Raw genomic sequence first — 18,735 nt, 5'->3', positions numbered from 1 at the left:
ATAATAATACCCTACCTCCGATTCCATGACTCTGCAATTTCTTCAGGAGTCTTTCGTGCGGCACTTTGTCAAACGCCTTCTGAAAATCCAGATATACAATATCAACCGGCTCCCCATTGTCCACATGTTTGCTTACCCCCTCAAAAAAATGCATTAGATTGGTGAGGCAAGACTTCCCTTCACTAAATCCGTGCTGACTTTTTAAGATCAGTTCATTTCATTTTATTAAATGATAACCAGACCTAGCTGCAGACTGTAGGAGGGATGAAGTTCTCACAAGAGGGGCTTCCTATGACAGCACGGATCGCAATCCCAAACGTGGAAGGAGCCTTTACAGCCCTTATGATCAACCAGGAAGTTTGATTTGTACATTATGAAAGGGACTGAAATGTCTATGTGTGCAGTTCACGCAGGCCGTAACTGGTCTTTGCTGATTTCTTTTTAAGGTACAAGGTAAATTGCAGTAAATGACCTAAAGAATTGCTAAGTTTATTTTGAATCCCTTTTGGTTGTTCTCCAGAAGCTGAGACTGAAAGACTAGGCTGACTTACAAAAAAAAAAGAAGATAGATTCTCCCTCCCTCCCCCCCAAACCTTTATTTCTTTTTGAGTTACTGGGATAGAACTTTGACAGTTCAGAAAAGCTGCCGCTGGCTGCATTTTACAAGAAAGCCTCATTCAAGCACAGAGTGTCTTTGAGGGAGAAGAAGGGATTGATAGAACTGAGCAGGTGGTTTAGATGGGGAGACTGGACAGGCTGTACAGTGTTCGGTGTTTCTGTGCTACACATTTCACATGGAAATGACAGAAGGGTTCATGTTCTCTCATTTGTCTCCGAGATTAGCAGGTAATGCCTGATTTTGCTTTCCCTCTTCTAAGGAGCTCCAGATCCATGAGGGGAATATGGACTTCTTGATTCCAGAATACCGTGGTATATTAGAAGAGTCTGACCAACTCCTGCAGGAGTACAAGAAGCAGCCAGCGCACCTGGAGAGACTTTATGGTAAAGTTTTTTACAATCTATTGTTTTTTTGTACTTCTTCATTCTGTTATTTCATAAGAGTATTTCCTGCTTGGAATAACTGGCAGGTTGCAAATTATCTGTGCTGTAGAGGTCATACAGCAGTGGAGGACAGGTCATCTGTTGAGTATCTTGCATGATAATTTGGAATAGCAGAGTTACCAGTTGGTTAGAGCAGCAGGTTAGCAAGCCAGGGTTCAGATCCTGCTTCTCCCACTACGCTCCTTGTGACCCTGAGTAAGTTACTTCATCCTCAGGTACAAAACAGATTGTGATCTGCACATAACTCTCTTGAGCTTGGATTTGGAAAGGTGAGTAATTATATCTGGAGTCCAATAGCAAGCCAAGTTAGTCTACAATGACTAGTGTGACTGTTTACAAAAGGAAGGATCTGGAGGGAGGAGGGGAGAGAGGCCTTCTACTCTGCTGGCCCAAGATGTGTGTCTGCTATGGTTTCTTGTGTATTTCACTGCTGTTGGACCATTGAGAAGAGTTTGTCACCACTTTAATATAATGCAGTGGTATGTCGTGATGTCTCACTGAACTGATGTTACAGCAACTTTATCCTTCTGTGACATTGCAAACACACTTCCATGGCTGAAGTAATTTGTGCTCGGATTTGTTTTGTTTTTATAGCGGAGTATTGGGGGGTAGTAATTTATATCTGGGTTATATGAGAGAGTGTCTTAGGTTCTTCTGACTACATAAATCAAACAGATGGCTTTAGATGGAGGAGGTTTGCTGTCTGATATGAGGGCTAAGGCTGGCTCTAAGCTAATAGGCACTTTGTACAAAACAAAACTGAAATGGGCACCCCCTCGCTTTCGACGGTGGAGGCTCCAGCACATTTCTCCTTCCTTTGGTGGTGGCCTTGGCTCTAGCACAGCCACCACCAAAGGAAGGAGAAATGTGCTGGAGCCTCCACCGTCGAATTTTATTGATGACACAGCAAATGCAACAATTTTATTGATGACACAGCAAATGCAACACCTCAGTCAATATGGGTATATGCCGAAAGTCGACTATCAGAACATATAGAATAAAAAGAAAAACAATGCAATTAGATCAGTCATCAAACTTTTTACAATGTTAAACGCAAACCCCTGCTCATATTCTTCCCTACCATGTATATTAGCGTGACCATTCTATTGATGACAGCATTTCACAGATGCATCCTAAATTTTCTAGACATACAATATCTAATCAAAGGTAAATATGTGGTAAAAAGGAGAAATACGATGTCTACTAGCATTTTGTATGAAACTTAATCCCTTACCGAACCCCTCCCCCTAACTAAAAACCCCTAGAAAAACAAAAATAAATATAAACCATACTCTTATGTAAATATATAGACCCATAATATCAATAAAAACCAGGACAGTTGCGCCATGCTTAATAATTACGAACTGTCAGGGCACCAGGCAGAAGGGTGTACCCTTATCTCTTCTAGCAGTACTGTCTCATAGAGCCTAGAGACCTCTTGAGAGTAGAAAAAAAATGACAAAATTGAGGTTTTTCGTCATGGGGACTTCCCTCAATGTAAGAAAGAGGACTAAAGGTGTAAAAATAAAAATCCCCCCCCCCCAAAAAAAAAAGGGAGGGGGAGGGAAAAAGGGGAAAGAAAAATGGTCCACACTCCGACTGTCCAAGAGCAAAACTGGGCCTTGCAGGCTATAAATCCAGTGGAGCATAGGCAACCCCTCATATAGCCAACCACGATCAACTCAATAGGCCTCAGGCCCCACTAAGTGCATCCAAATCCAAGAGCAGGCATTCACAGTCAAGGACAAAGATGTCATATGATTAAATACACGTTTGCTGCTGCCTCTCCCAGAGAATTCACAAAGTTCTGCAGCTCCTGCACTGTATCACTAATCTTCCGCAATCCATTGATCGGGCACGAAACCAGAGCACATCTGAAACTGTAATCCAATTAGGCGTAGACAGCATTCAAATCCAAAAGCAGGCACTCACAATCATGGACATGTAGTTCAAACAGCTAAATTCTCAGCCGGCGCTTCCGCCCCCCAGAGAATTCACAAAATTCTTCGGCTCTTGCACGGTGTCACAAATCTTAGCGGATCCATTATGGAATACTTTCACCCTTGCAGGATACTGAACAGAGAAGCACACTCCACAATTCAGAAGCTGTGAGCAGTAGGGTTAGGGTTACCATATGTCCAGATTTACCCGGACATGTCCTCTTTTTCAGGACATGTCCGGGCAACTGGGCGGGTTTTGCCAATCTGCCCGTTTGTCCGGATTTCTGTCCCACTGGATGAGGGGGAGAAGAAACCTGCTCCAGTACTAGAGGTTACAACGTGCCGGTAGCGTTACATGATTGAAAGATCATAGTTTGTATTAACTATATTGCGTGTAGCCAGTGTTGTTTAAAATCTAGACAAAAGCAATGAGAATTCTAACTTGATTGCAATAAGAGCTATAGAGACACCTAGCTACCCGTCTTTAGATCAAAGGGGTTTTTTTGGCCAATGATGAACAGAGGACCAAATTGGAGTCCGTTTAAGCTCTATTAGATCATGTTAATCTAGGAGCTCTGTGAGGCCATTTTTCCTTTGACAATAACATTCATACAGAGTGCATTTTCAGCTTGTGGAAGCATTGGATAATAGATCTCATGATTGTGTACTTCCACACCCTATAGATTTTTTACATATTTTTGGAAGAAAGCAAAAGCCATGCTGGATAAGGTCATGCTTTTACAACCTTAATAGCATGGACAGAACTTAACTGGACAGACTGATTGAACCAGTTTGGGGTGGGGAGGGGGGGGGTTCTGCCATCATCTACCTCACTAAGATGATGTTTTGGGGAGGATTTTTTGTTTTGTTTTTTTTTTTGTTACATTTGTACCCCACACTTTCCCACTCATGACAGGCTCAATGTGGCTTACATGGGGCAATGGAGGGTTAAGTGACTTGCCCAGAGTCACAAGGAGCTGCCTGTGCCTGAAGTGGGAATCCAACTCAGTTCCTCAGGACCAAAGTCCACCACCCTAACCACTAGGCCACTCCTCCATGGATGTTTGCTTAGTCTAGGACCTTCAATGATGACACTTCCACCATCTCCTTCTGCAATGTGTTACAGTGCGTAACTACCCATAGTATCAGAAAGATTTCCTAATATCTGTTAGCGATTGCCAGTCCTGAAGGAATATGCCTAAATAGAATCCAGTTTTAAAATTCATTCTCTCTTCTCTTTTTGCAGGGATGATTACAGATCTTTTCATAGACAAATTCAAGTTCAAAGGCACCAATGTGAAATCCAAAGTTCCAGTCCTCTTGGAGATTTTGGATAGTTATGATCAGAATTCGTTGATGACATTCTTTGACACTGCTTAATATGGAATGCAAGAGAGATTGGAGGCTGGGAGTGCAAAGGGTGTGTTCTATTTTTCAGAGCTGTTTTATTGTGAATGGGTTTTGCTTTAGCAGTTTCATAGTCTGCTTGTACCTCTTCATTAGAAGAATAATGCTAAACCCATAGCATAGCGGTTTGCATTCCACAGTTCACGTGCCCACATATTCACTTCAGTAATTATCAGAATAGTTGAATAATGCATGTCAACAGGGGCTGAAATTTTTGGCTGCTTGACTGTCAGTGCCTTAAACAATTTCCTGGCTTCTGTCTACAAAATTCTGTTACCAGCCCTCCACAGACAGGAACGTTGCTGACAATCCCTGTCACCTGTATCAGAGTCAAACGGCTTATATCAGCATTGTTCCCATCTGCCAAACACTGCTGCTGTTTCCACTTTCACTTGGATTAGAATACAACAGGGTGCAATTGCACTGCCACCAGGGGCGTAGCTACGTGGGTCCACGGGGGCATGGGCCCCCATAGATTTGGCCCTGGCCCCCCCGCCGTCAATCCCATCAACCCCACCCTCCTGCCGCCAACCCTCCCACGCCGCCGTCAGGTATCTATGCTGGTGGGGGTCCCCAGTACGTGCAGGACGTCAGACTCACAGAAACAGAAGCCTGCCCTTGCAGATCAGCAACCCGGCCGTTCCAGAGAAGAGGAAGGACTTCGGCTGCGGGGGTTGGGGACCCCCGCCAGCAGAGGTACCCGACGGCGGGGGAGGGTTAGTGGCGGCGGCGGGAAAAGGAAGTCGAAAGGGTTGACGCTGGGGGTGGGTCAAAGGTGGTGGTGGTTGGCGGGGAGGTAAAAAATGGCGGGGGAGGGGGGGGGCTAAAATGTGCCCCCTCCCGCCGGTCTGGCTACGCCCCTGACTGCCAATACTTCTCCAGAAAGAAGCGCTACCATCAGACTGCTACCACCTTGCAGGGAAAGAAGCACTGAGGGTTACAGGAACAACATTACCAGTGTCTGACCTCCTTCCGTAGAGTCAGAGCCAACTCACTACCCTATCCTCCTGGACAGGAACTCCATAGGCTGCAAGATCTCTGCCACCAGCTGACCAACCACAACTTTAAACAGAAGTCCTTCCTTCTGAACTGCATCACCATTCTCCACTCCCTTTCTTATATCACCAATCCATGCCTCCTGTCTCCTAAAATGGTGCAGCACCAGTATCACAGGGTCACCCCCACATGGCACTAAAAAGTTTGGTCTGGCTCCTACATTTCTGAACATTATTTCATAAACATAATTAGCTTTGGCTCATTAGACCTGATAGCTTCAAACATGCCATTATTGTCATAGTTACACCACTCCTCAAAAAAACCTTCACTGGACGCTACCTACCCTTTCAACTACTGCCCCATCTCCCCCTAAGATACTTGAACATGCTGTTCACTACCTTTGTCTTGACTTTCTTTTATCTCAAGCTATTCTTGATCCACGTCAATCTGGCTTTCGCCCTCTACATTCAACTGAAACAGCCCTTGCTAAAGTCTCCAATGACCTGTTCCTGGCCAGATCCAAAGGCCTCTATTCTATTCTCATTCTTCTTGATCTATCTACTGCTTTTGACACTGTTGATCATTACCTACCCCTTGACAAGCTGTCCTCACTTGGATGTCAGGGCTCTGTTTCTTGATTTTATTGTTCTCTCCCATCACACTTTTAGTATATGCTCTGGTGGATCCTCCTCCACTTCTATCCTACTATCAGTTGCTTTACCTCAGAAGTCTGTCTTGGGACCTCTTATTTTCTCTATACTTCTTCTCATGGTGCTCTGATCTCCTCCCATGGTTTTCAGTATCACCTTTATGCTGATGACTCCCCAGATCTACCTCTCCACACCAGAAATTTCAGCAAGAATCCAGGCCCAAGTATCAGCCTGCCTGTCTGACATTACTACCTGGATGTCACCACCATCTGAAACTAAACATGGCCGAGACTGAGCTTATCTTTCCCGCTAAACCCACCTCTCCTCTTCCCCCATTCTCCATCTCTATTGGTAACACTGTCATCCTCCCTTTCTCATCAACTCCATAACCTTGGGGTCATCTTTGCTCCTCTCGCTCTGCACATATTCAGCAGACTGCTAAAACCTGTCATTTCTTTCTCTATAACATCACCAAAATCCATCCCTTCCTTTCTAAGCACACTACCTCTCGCTTACACTACTGCAACTTGCTTTTCACAGGTCTCCCACTAAGCTATCTGTCTCCCCTTTAGTCTGTTCAAAGTTCTGCTGCATGACTTATATTTTCACAGTGTCGCTATGTTCTTATTAGCCCTCTCCTCAAGTCACTTCATTGACTCCCTATCCGTTTCGACATACAGTTCAAACTCCTCTTGTTGACTTACAAGTGCATTCACTCTACAGCTCCTCAGTACTTCTCCACTCTTATCTTTCCCTACACTCCTCCCTGGGAACTCCGTTCATTGGGTAAATATCTCTTATCTGTATCCTTCTCCTCCTCTGCCAATTACAGACTCTGTTCCTTTTATCTTGCTGCACCATATGCCTGAAATAGACTTCATGAATCCATACATCAAGCTCCAGCTCTGGTGTATTCAAATCTAAGCTAAAAGCCCAACTTTTAGAGGCTGCTTTTAACTCCTAACCCTATTCACTTGTTCAGTACCCTTGTCTGTTTTATCATTCCCACCTTAAGTAATTCCTTTATCCGTTATTTGTCCTGTTTAGATTGTAAGCTCTGTTGAGCAGGGACTGTCTCTTACATATTTAGTGTACAGCGCTGCGTACATCTAGTAGCGCTATGGAAATGATTATTAGTAGTAATTTATTTAAAGAAGAGTAACAAATGCCAATTTTTTTTAGTTCTGTCCATCTTTTTGAAAAAATATTTGTTATATAGAAAAATAAAAGGAATACCACCAGTTCTATGCAGTTGCTTTTATGTGATCCTTCTCTAGTCTGAGGTTACTACATTTTCCTGATGGTGACAACCAGAATATGATTTTCTGCACAGTGCGAGTACATAGCATATCTTAATTTTTTAGTCTTCTGTGGTTTTCTTAGTAGCCCCGTTTGGTGGCATTTTTTTTATAAGTACATAAGTAATGCCACACCGGGAAAAGACCAAGGGTCCATCGAGCCCAGCATTCTGTCCACGACAGCGGCCAATCCAGGCCAAGGGCACCTGGCAAGCTTCCCATACGGTAGAACCATATGGTAGAACCAATTCAAGGGATACTCACAACTAAACTGGAGTGAAAGCTACAATTACTACAACTGGCAAAAATACTCCAGCTCAAATACAAACATATTATGAAAATGTTTTATTTAAACATATCAAAAATACATAGTATCATACCTAATTCACTCATTCCATTTGTATCTTCCACACAAAAGATTCAAACCACGCAGTGTAGTCCTAGTAATACAACACAACCAAAGAGTATATAGTGAAAGAGTCCAAAATAATCTGCCCAATTTTAACTTGGGCTAAAAGTCAATTTAAGAGGATTGCCGCAACTCAAATGATATAACCATCACCAGGAGCATCCAGGCATGCAAATGTCCTCCAACAACGATGTTTTCATCCAGGACAATAAAAAAATCACAACCAAAATATCACTTGTTTGGACTCTGTGTTCTTTTCCATAATAAGGAATCAGCCGAAGATCTCAGAACCGCTGCAAATCTTTTGGCACATGGTGTACAATCTCCATATGGTGACCACACTATCAAATAATCAATAGTTCCCCAATGCAGAACCACATTTCGCAAATAAAGTCTCTGTGAACAAAGCGCAATATTTTAATCAAATTTCTGCTCAATCTAAGTTTATAAATTCAACATCAACATAAGTTTGTTATTTAAGGATTTAACCAACGAAATCCTTAATTCTAAATTAATCAACAAGGAACCTCAAAGCTCCTAATAGGGAAAATACTGAAAGTATTTCACAAACCACTATTATAGTCAGGAGTAGAGTACTATCATAGGACCCAGTGAGAGGAAAAAAGGAGAAAAAAAGACCAAACGCAAAAAACTCACGTATACATGAGAAAAACGAGTGATCTGAAAAACTCTCTCTTTTCTTCACTATTTGTTCTAATAAACAAAGTGAGACAATAAAACTACAAAACCAAAATACTGGGAATATACCTGGAACAGCTACCCACGATTCAACGTGTAATAACTTAAGGTTAACTTAGGATCATTCCCGTATTCACACTAGTCCAAAAAGCCTTAACCAGCTGGATTTTTCCCCCCATCACACCGGGAGCAGCCTGACTTGCAAAGGACACTAGATGTTGATGGGGTCGTGAACTTCCGCTGATCAGCTGGATGAGTACGAACAGTCTGACTTTCAAGGACATCACAGCCTGGAGCCAAGCATTAAGGATAAGTGAATGAGATTTTTTATACAAAGATACAATTATTCTTGTATGCAAAGCAGCACGGCTGCAGATTACAGGCCCCTGGCGGCAAGGTAAGGTTAAGGCTTTCTGGACTAGCGTGACTATGGGGATGATCCTAAGTTAACCTTAAGTTATTACACATTGAATCGTGGGTAGCTGTTCCAGGTATATTCCCAGTATTTTGGTTTTGTAGTTTTATTGTCTCACTTTGTTTATTAGAACAAATAGTGAAGGAAAGAGAGAGTTTTTCAGATCACTCGTTTTTCTCATGTATACGTGAGGTTTTTGCGTTTGGAACCTGTGTGATGATAAAACTCATATACAAGGTCATTTTTGGATAACTGGACCAGTAAAAAGTATCACACCTAGAAAAGAATTCCTATCACAACCAAAGGCTTGTACTGTACCTGAAAACATTCATATTCTGGAGAATGTTTACAAATGAATATGTCTTAAAACATTTGCCTTACATGTTGGTGAATCACAGCATATTAAGTTCACAGTTGTAACCAATAGTGGCAATAATTGAATTTTTAGAAGACAATTCATTTGTTATGAATATAAAACAATACTTGCTCAACCACATACCAGACGGACATGGTTTGGGAAGATTTGTTGTCTAGGTGGGTTGCAGCTCTGAATAAAGCTTAGAGTGTTATAGCAATACAAATTCACTCACTGATCTCTGAGAATTTAACAACTGCCTGGGTGTCCACGAACCTGTGAGAATTTCGGCATCTGTCTGAAGCACTAGTAGGGTTAAATCAAGAGCCTGGTGCCATGCCTCTACCTTAGGTGTAACATTGTCATAGATCTCAAATGTGTCTTCGAACTTGTTAGGAAAATCCACATAGACAATGTCTTTAGCATATTCTTTCCGTATGTATGCTACGGGAGAATTGACCTTTGATATTTTCTGGAGGTGATCGTGTATTAACGTCCTAGCTTCTAACTCTGACTCACATTTAATGGTGTTACACATGATAGTAGCAATGTATTTAAACCAACCATTTGCCATAGCTCTGAGGACGTTTGGCTTGTAATGGTCAATGCACCCAGTTAACCAAGATGAAGTATGATAAACCTGTCCAGTACTACTTTTGTTGTTTTGTTTTAAAGAGAGCACTTCCAGTTTTTGAAGATGGCTAAGGCACAAAAGTTCAACAGAACCACCACCAATGAAGACTTTCTGGTCCGTTATGGCATGATTCAACCTATAAACACAGCTCCAAAACTCATCCTCCATGGCTTTCATCTTTGCAGGTACAGTATTAGTGAGCACAGCTGTCACTAGAGAAATTCTCGGAGCGCTAACATTGATGAGCAATCCATGGCCTAGGTGTACTGTACTTGACATACGTGTTTTCCAAATACTTACACAGGCACCAGTACCCACACAACACATAGTCACCTGTGTAAGGTACGTCACAGGAATGGCTCCAGTGACCTCACAAAAAGCCTGTAAAACGTTGTGATTCACCTGACTGACTATTAATATGTTCTTTGGAATACACTGTTGCACTAAACTTTCCGAGACATATCCTTTCACTAAAATTAAATTTACGTTTAATTCACTTAACATGTTTATTGCACTTTTTACCCATATATCTTCTAAACTACTTCCTGGAATGTTAACGTGATCAGACGCTGTTGTTATATTGGAAGTCCTGTTGAATCCAACATGGCGATATCTTTCGGTCAAATCACCTTCAAAAAGAAGACAGCGAAGAAGTCTGTCTTGCAGATATTTCACAACCACAGTGTTTTCTACTGACACTGAAGTAATATATCCAGAACAGACACAGGAGAGGCTACTGGACAACCCAGGAAGACAGCAAGTAACAATGTCTACAATATTAAAATGTACATTACTCATTTTGTCCACATTCTGATGCATGCATGCAACAACAGCTTCCACTAGCTTCATGCAATGCTGACTTCCATGACTCAAAGACATTGCCAACCTTCCTAAATGATAATCTTCAGCCAGAACACCTGCAGGATCCACAGCATGCTCCTGAGGGGAGGGACAACAGTTTTCCTCTGGCCTGTTCAAGTGCCTGCTGTGAGTTAATTTTGCTCTGCTGCTAGGAAAACTACGTCCAAGCATCCAATATGAAGGTTCATATGGAACTGCTGTGCTTGTAGGACATTTAGAATTTATTTCTCCAAGGTCACAAGTATTCTTTTGCTGAAAGCAAGCTCTTCCGGTAAGTTGTTCATTTAATAAACAAATATTGTCCTGACTGGGCATAAGCTCAGGTGGAGAGCTGTCACCTGACCTGTTGCCAGAATTTCTTTCATGGACAGACTTTTTATGTATGTTAGGCAGTGGGATCTGGAGTGATCTGACTTCTTCAATGCAAGAGTTCAGACCTTCAGACATTGCTGATACAATCACTGAAATAGGAATATCTTGATGAAGGCATTCTAATGCGGCATTGCTCCAAGCTCCAACAAGAAACAACAGGCTGGTTGTCCCAGTCTTATACACCTTATCGTGCATTTGAACAGTCTCAAACAGAAGCTGTCCAACGGCGCTGGTCAAATTCAAACTTTCAAGAAATCGAAATGCAGAACACGTCAAAACAGTTTCATGGGTGTTTTGATCTACTATAAATTTAGAGAATTTTACTGGTCCTAAAAGTGTTCTTGCTGATGCTGCTAATGATGAAAGCTGCTGAAGTCCAATGTGGCCTCTTCCTGTCATAGTCACAAAGCAGGGACTATTAAGTATCTGCATGAAAAAGAAAAGCATTCAGTTTCTTGTTAAGAATTAAACAGTAACAGTGCTGCTCATTGCCAAACCGGGGGGGGGGGGGGGGGGGGGGGAGGGGGGCCGGGAATGAAGCTAAATTGATTCCCTGGTTTTCTTGCTCCTTTTGTTACCAGAATTGGAAATGCTGACCACCAACCTGATGCTACCAAAACACCTTTAACCCAGAGTGCAGACCGAAATAAACAAACATCCCTTAGAACTGTGGTCTCACAATGGCCCGTCTTGATATCCATAGTAACACAGTAGTAACAGAGTAAATGACATCAGATAACGACCTGTACGGTCCATCCAGTCTGCCCAACAAGATAAACTCATTTTACATGGTATGTGATACTTTATACCCGAGTTTGATTTGTCCTTGCCATTCTCAGGTTACAGACCGTAGAAGTCTGCCCAGCACTGTTCTTGTACTAAAGGTTCCGAAGATTCTGGAATCCTAAAGAGTTACAAGATTCTGGAATCCCAATTAGTAGCAACATTCCATGTAGAACCCCAAAAAGTAACATAGTAAATGACGGCAGATAAAGACCTAAACGGTCCATCCAGTCTGCCCGACTAGATAAACTCACTTTACATGGTATGTGATACTTTATACCTGAGTTTGATTTGTCCCTGCCTTTCTCAGGGCACAGACGGTAGAAGTCTGCCCAGCACTGTTCTTGTACTAAAAGTTCTGAAGCTAACGTCGAAACAGGAAAGGATTGCAGGAGGTCAAAATTATTGCTGGACATACTTATATTAATATGAAATCAGTTTGACCTCCTGTAATCCTGACAGAAACGTCTTAAAATTTACACTCCAACCCATCCATATCTATTCAGTCATGATCAGGGTGTAGACTAGAAATTTGCCCAGGACTGTTCTTATACTAAAAGTTCTGAAGATTCTGGAATCCCAATTAATAGCATCATTCCATGTAGAACCCCAAAGAGTAACATAGTAAATGACGGCAGATAAAGACCTGAACGGTCCATCCAGTCTGCCCAAGATAAACTCATTTTACATGGTATGTGATACTTTATACCCGAGTTTGATTTGTCCTTGCCATTCTCAGGGCACAGACCGTAGAAGTCTGCCCAGCACTGTTCCTGTACTAAACGTTCTGAAGATTCTGGAATCCTAAAGAGTTACAGGATTCCGGAATCCCAATTAGTAGCAACATTCCATGTAGAACCCCAAAGAGTAACAAAGTAACATAGTAAATGACGGCAGATAAAGCCCTTAACAGTCCATCCAGTCTGCTCAACAAGATAAACTTATTTTACATGGTATGTGATACTTTATATATATACCCGAGTTTGATTTGTCCTTGCCTTTCTCAGGACACAGACCATAGAAGTCTACCCAGCACTGTTCCTGTACTAAGTTCTGGAGCTAACGTCGAAGCCCCTTAAAATATACACTCCAGCCCACCCCTCTCTATTCAGTCACGATCAACATAGAGCATAGAAGACTGCCCAGCACTGGTTTTGCTTCCCAATTACTGGTGTTGCTGTTGCCAGCCAATCTCCACTAAGATTCCGTGGAACCATTCCTTCTAAACAGGATTCCTTTGTGTTTATCCCACGCATGTTTGAATTCCGTGGGATAAACACAAAGGAGAGACCATCTCATCATGTGAATAGAAATAAGGGCATTGCCTTACGCGATTCATCAAATAAACGTAACACTGAACCTCTCTATTCGCCTCCCACACCGGTTCTGCCAGTGACCCCGTCCGTCCCTCTTTTCTCAGACCGCGCAGTCCAACAGGCGCATGCGCACCGTACACCAACCAAAGGTGGCGCGGCGGCAGAAGCGGGAGCGTCGCCATGGAGACTGCAGTGCGGCGCGCGCGCGCCTTCCGTCGCATACTTAACGTTCAACACACACCATCAAGCTGGCTCCTAACCCTTGCAATGCTCTGATTGGGTTTGGAGGCAAGAGAGGCGGGGTCTGGATGGGTCTCCCCTACCGCGATTGGCCCGCTACAGTTATGGGCGGGGTTCTGTTCAGTGCTGCTGCTGCGTTGCCTGGGCTTAGCTTGTCCTGTTTGTTTTGTGGTGGAGAGACGGTGGCGGCGCCGTTAGGAGGGAAGGAAGAGCGACTCCGGCCAGGGCAAAGCGGAGAAGACTGTGTCCAATTCCCAGAAGATGGTGAGTATGAGTAGTTGCTGCCTGCTGGAAGGGGAATGAGTGCCTATGACCGGGGAGGGGGCCCTTACTGGTGGAAAGACATAGTATTAGAACACTCGGCCAGCAGGGGGCGTGCTTGGCTCTTAACCCTATTGGAGGTGTTAGATGCCCCCCTGGCTCATCCCCCCATCCCCCACCCACACAGAACATTTGAAAATCAGCGCGCAACAATGATAAATACAACATCTTCAGTTTTTTAGCCTCCTGCCCTTCTCAGTTCTGGGGCACATCTGTTTCAGGATACCCACAATTTGCATGCACTATATTATATTATATTCATTTTCCCCCCAAACCCACCTCCCCGCTCCCCCCGTTTTCTATTTCTGTTGATGGCTCTCTCATTCTCCCTGTCTCCTCAGCTCGAAACCTTGGGGTCATCTTTGACTCTTCTCTCTCCTTCTCTGCTCATATCCAGCAGACCGCCAAGACCTGTCGTTTCTTTCTTTACAACATCCGTAAAATCCGCCCCTTTCTTTCCGAGCACTCTACCAAAACCCTCATCCACACCCTTGTCACCTCTCGTTTAGACTACTGCAATCTGCTTCTTGCTGGCCTCCCACTTAGTCACCTCTCCCCTCTCCAGTCGGTTCAAAACTCTGCTGCCCGTCTCATCTTCCGCCAGGGTATCTTTACTCATACTACCCCTCTCCTCAAGACCCTTCACTGGCTCCCTATCCGTTTTCGCATCCTGTTCAAACTTCTTCTACTAACCTATAAATATATTCACTCTGCTGCTCCCCAGTATCTCTCCACACTCGTCCTTCCCTACACCCCTTCCCGTGCACTCCGCTCCATGGATAAATCCTTCTTATCTGTTCCCTTCTCCACTACTGCCAACTCCAGACTTCGCTCCTTCTGTCTCGCTGCACCCTACGCCTGGAATAAACTTCCCGAGCCCCTACGTCTTGCCCCATCCTTGGCCACCTTTAAATCTAGACTGAAAGCCCACCTCTTTAACACTGCTTTTGACTCGTAACCACTCGCCTCCACCTACCCTCCTCTCTTCCTTCCCGTTCACATTAATTGATTTGATTTGCTTACTTTATTTATTTTTTGTCTATTAGATTGTAAGCTCTTTGAGCAGGGACTGTCTTTCTTCTATGTTTGTGCAGTGCTGCGTACGCCTTGTAGCGCTATAGAAATGCTAAATAGTAGTAGTAGTACAGCTCCTTATGACTTTAAGCAAGTTGTTTAACCCTCCACTGCCCCGGGTACAAATAAGTATCTATATAATATAGTTCCAGAAAAACACAGAAACTTACTAGCTAATCAGCACTGTCAGTTGGATGTTGACAAGCAATTGGCATTAATTAAGATTTACGTGCACAGCTCTCTAAGCGTATTCTGTAATGTGGTACGCATGAATTTTAATTCACATAGTTGAAAAGGAGGCTTGGCCATGGATGAGGCCTGGGCATTTCTAAAATCTATTCGTGGCGTTATAGAATACACCCGCTCTGGTCCTAATTTAACATATTTATAAATTACCTAAAGATGGGAGTAACTAGTGAGGTAATTAAATTTGCTGATGACACAAAGTTATTCAGAGTCGTTAAATCGCGGGAGGATTCTGAAAATTTACAAGAGGACCTTACGAGACTGGGAGACTGGGCGTCTAAATGGCAGATGACGTTTAATGTGAGCAAGTGCAAAGTGATGCATGTGGGAAAGAGGAACCCGAATTATAGCAACATCATGCAAGGTTCCATGTTAGGAGTCACAGACCAAGAAAGGAATCTAGGTGTCGTCTTTGATGATACGTTGAAACCTGCTCAGTGAGCTGCTGCGGCTAAGAAAGCAAATAGAATGTTAGGTATTAAAAATGAGGATGTTATAACGCCTTTGTATCGCTCCATAGTGCAACCGCACCTCGAATATGGTGTTCAATTCTGGTCGCCGCATCTGAAAAAAGATATATTGGAATTAAAAGGTGCAGAGAAGGGTGACGAAAATGATAAAGGGTATGGAACAACTTCCCTGTGAGGAAAGGCTAAAGCATCTAGGGCTCTTCAGCTTGGAGAAAAGGCGGCTGAGAGGAGATATGATAGACCTTTATCATATCTCCCCTCAGTTGTCTTTTCTCGAAGCTGAAGATCTCTAGCCGCTTTAGCCTTTCCTCATAGGGAAGTCATCCCCAGTGCTAGTCTTAGACAGGGGCGATCACACAGAGCCTCGCACCCACAGGGGCCCTTCAGCGGCCTTGGCACCTCCCTGCTATTGCCATCTCCTGTCTAGAGAGCTGCATGTCGATCTAAAGTAGACATCGTTTTTTAAAAATGTGTGCCTAGACTTCCAGCGGCGGCCTCATGAGATTTCCACTGAAGTCTTGCGAGGCCACCACTGGAAGTCTCGGCAGCCATTTTAAAGAACATGGAGCAGCAAGAGGGTCAGCGGCAGGGGTCAGGAAAGACTGGACAGTTCTGCATGAATGATACCTCTCATTATTTAATACCTTCTGTGTGAAATACTAGTAATAAATAAAGGCAAGTACATTTTTATAATATAACTCGTAAAAAAGGCCCGTTTCTGACACAAATGAAACGGGCGCTAGCAAGGTTTTCCACGGAGTGTGTATGTTTGAGAGAGTGTATGTGAGTGTGACTGTGTGTGTGTGAGAGAGAGAGTGAATGTGCGAGTGTGTGTGTGTGAGAGAGAGACAGAGTGAGTCTGGGTACGAGTGTGTCTGTGAGAGAGAGAGAGTGTATGTGAGAATGAGAGTGTGTGCAAGTGCGTATGTGAGACAGTGTGAGAGAGAGAGAGTGTGTTTCACACAGATACAGTGTGTGCAAGAGAGAGAGAGTGTGTGTGAGACGTAGACTCTCTGTGAGACTGAGTGTATGAGACCAAGAGAGTGTGTGAGTGACCGTGAGGCATATTTTCAAAGCACTTTGGGAGGCTAAGTTCCATAGGTTTCTATGGAACTTTGGGAGGCTAAGTGCTTTGAAAATAAGCCTCTGTGTGACACATAGAGAGTGAATGTGATACAGTGTGAGACATAGTGTGTGAGAGAGAAAGACATTGTGTGACAGAGACACCTCCCCCCCCCCTCTCTGGTGTCAGCCCCCCCCCCCCCCCCCCCCCTCTGGTGTCTGAGCATTACTGTGCAGAACGCTGAGCTCTGGCTGTGCTTCAAGGAACTGACCAATCCTATTTAATAGAATGCACCTCCAACATTCTGAAGCCGAGAAACCTCGTGTGGTTGGTCACTTCTGCTTGTGACGAACCCGGAAGTACGTGATGTCAATTCAAGAGATGGATACAGAGAGCAGCAATGCCTCAGCCATGCAGTCAGCTTCAGAATGTTGGAGATGCGTTTTATTATATAGGATATACCACTGCATTCCACAAAGCAATTAAATGCTAACGTATTGGATTTCCTGTGTGTACTTACTCCAAAGCTGATAACAGATCTGATCATATTATGATCGCTGTTATCAAGCGGCCCCACCACCATTGCCTCCTGCACCAGATCATGCGCTCCACTAAGTACTAAGCCTAGAATTTTCCCTCCTCTTGTTGGCTCCTGTACCAGCTGCTCCATAAAGCAGTCCTTGATTTCGTCAAGGAATTTTACCTCCTTAGCATGCCCTAATGTTACATTTACCCAGTCAGTATCAGGGGTAATTGAAATCACCTCTTATTATTGTGTTCCCCAGTTTGTTAGCCTCCCTAATTTCCTTTAACATTTCTACATCTGTCTGTTCATCTTGGCCAGGTAGACGGTAGTACACTCCTATCATTATCTTTTTCCCTTTTACACATGAAATTTCAATCCGTAGGGATTCCAAGATGCGTTTTGTTTCCTGCAGAATTTTCAATCTATTTGATTCAAGGCCCTCTTTAACATATAATGCTACTCCTCCACCAATTCGATCCACCCTATCACTACGATATAATTTGTATCCTGTTATGACAGGGCCCCACTGGTTATCCTCCTTCCACCAGGTCTCAGAGATGCCTATTATATCTACTTTTTCATGAGCACGCAATTATGGAATGCACTACCTACAGACCTGAAAGCAATCAATGATATAACTATTTTCCACAAAGCTCTGAAGACATACTTCTTCAACAAAGCCTACAATGAAAACCGATAATTGACAACTCATCAATTCACCTCACCAACCCAATCAGTTATGAAAATCCAACTACATAATTCCCGATCACTCTCTCCCTTCCTCTATGTTCCCTACTTAATCTATGCACAATACTAACTTTATCTGATATCTTGTATTGACATTGTCAACAACATTATGTAAGCCACTTTGAGCCTGCAAATAGGTGGGAAAAGGTGGGATACAAATGCAATAAATAATAATAATATTGTCACTCTCCCATCTTAGGCTTATGGCTTTCACATATAGATATTTCAAACTGTTTGTTATTCCTATTTATATCCTTCTCAGCAGTTGGCAGTGTTAATTTGCAATACTTTGTCTGTTCCTTTCTTTTTTGACACCTGGTCTACTGTGGTCTGTATTGCAACCTTGCTATCGGGATACCCTATCCTCCCTGTTTTGGTGATATCTTTGAAAGATACCTTGTTCCGAACCATGCGCTTTTGAACGACTGTCGGCCTTCCCCCAGGTTCTAGTTGACTGGCTGGGGGTGCCTTCAGGACCAGGTTTGGGAACCATTGTACCTAGACATCAGGAGCATTCCCTTATCTTTCCCTAGACCTTGGCAGGAACATTCCTCTCTGCATGCTGTCTTCCCCTCACATCAAGGACTTACAGGCACAGCTCTGGAATAAACTCTCCCTTGTTCCTGCCCTCTTTGCTCAAACTAACTTCTTCAAATGATGACCCTGGTGTGCCATAAAACGCTCCTTCTATAAACCATATGATCTGTACAATCATTTCTGGACCACCCTGCTCTAAATACACTAATACACTGAGTGGCCTAGTGGTTAGGGTGGTGGACTTTGGTCCTGAGGAACTGAGTTTGATTCCCACTTCAGGCACAGGCAGCACCTTGTGACTTTGGGCAAGTCAC

At 43.4% G+C, this 18,735-nt stretch overlaps 3 protein-coding genes across 4 annotated transcripts in view; 2 read left to right on the top strand and 1 right to left on the bottom strand.

Moving 5' to 3' along the window:
* BBS7 (Bardet-Biedl syndrome 7) overlaps positions 1 to 4,833 on the top strand; it is a 94,229-nt gene extending 89,396 nt beyond the window's left edge. Inside the window, exons 19-20 of the mRNA XM_030191777.1 lie at positions 879 to 1,002; positions 4,249 to 4,833. Coding sequence (XP_030047637.1) covers positions 879 to 1,002; positions 4,249 to 4,382 — 258 coding nt within the window. The 3' untranslated portion in view covers positions 4,383 to 4,833. The remainder of the gene's footprint in view (positions 1 to 878; positions 1,003 to 4,248) is intronic.
* A 4,290-nt stretch (positions 4,834 to 9,123) lies between these two features.
* On the bottom strand, positions 9,124 to 13,290 carry BBS12 (Bardet-Biedl syndrome 12). Of its 2 annotated transcripts, none has more exons than XM_030192718.1 (2): positions 13,242 to 13,290; positions 9,124 to 11,524 (listed from the first exon to the last, which is right to left on the bottom strand). In XM_030192718.1, exon 2 carries the CDS (start codon positions 11,495 to 11,497, stop codon positions 9,443 to 9,445), a length of 2,055 nt encoding a protein of 684 aa, XP_030048578.1. In that variant the 5' UTR covers positions 11,498 to 11,524; positions 13,242 to 13,290; the 3' UTR covers positions 9,124 to 9,442. The 2 variants fall into 2 exon arrangements, with proteins under 2 accessions (XP_030048578.1, XP_030048577.1); XM_030192717.1 differs by lacking the exon at positions 13,242 to 13,290 and adding an exon at positions 13,212 to 13,240.
* A 266-nt stretch (positions 13,291 to 13,556) lies between these two features.
* Positions 13,557 to 18,735, top strand: part of LOC115461735 (caltractin) — a 47,054-nt gene continuing 41,875 nt past the window's right edge. The window contains exon 1 of the mRNA XM_030191776.1: positions 13,557 to 13,701. Within this exon, the coding sequence (XP_030047636.1) occupies positions 13,699 to 13,701 (3 nt within the window). The 5' untranslated portion in view covers positions 13,557 to 13,698. The remainder of the gene's footprint in view (positions 13,702 to 18,735) is intronic.

This window comes from Microcaecilia unicolor, chromosome 2 (genome assembly GCF_901765095.1).
Source record: "Microcaecilia unicolor chromosome 2, aMicUni1.1, whole genome shotgun sequence".
Lineage (NCBI taxonomy): Eukaryota > Metazoa > Chordata > Amphibia > Gymnophiona > Siphonopidae > Microcaecilia > Microcaecilia unicolor.
Note: the sequence above shows the minus strand (reverse complement) of the source record. Positions and strands in the feature narration are given on the sequence as shown.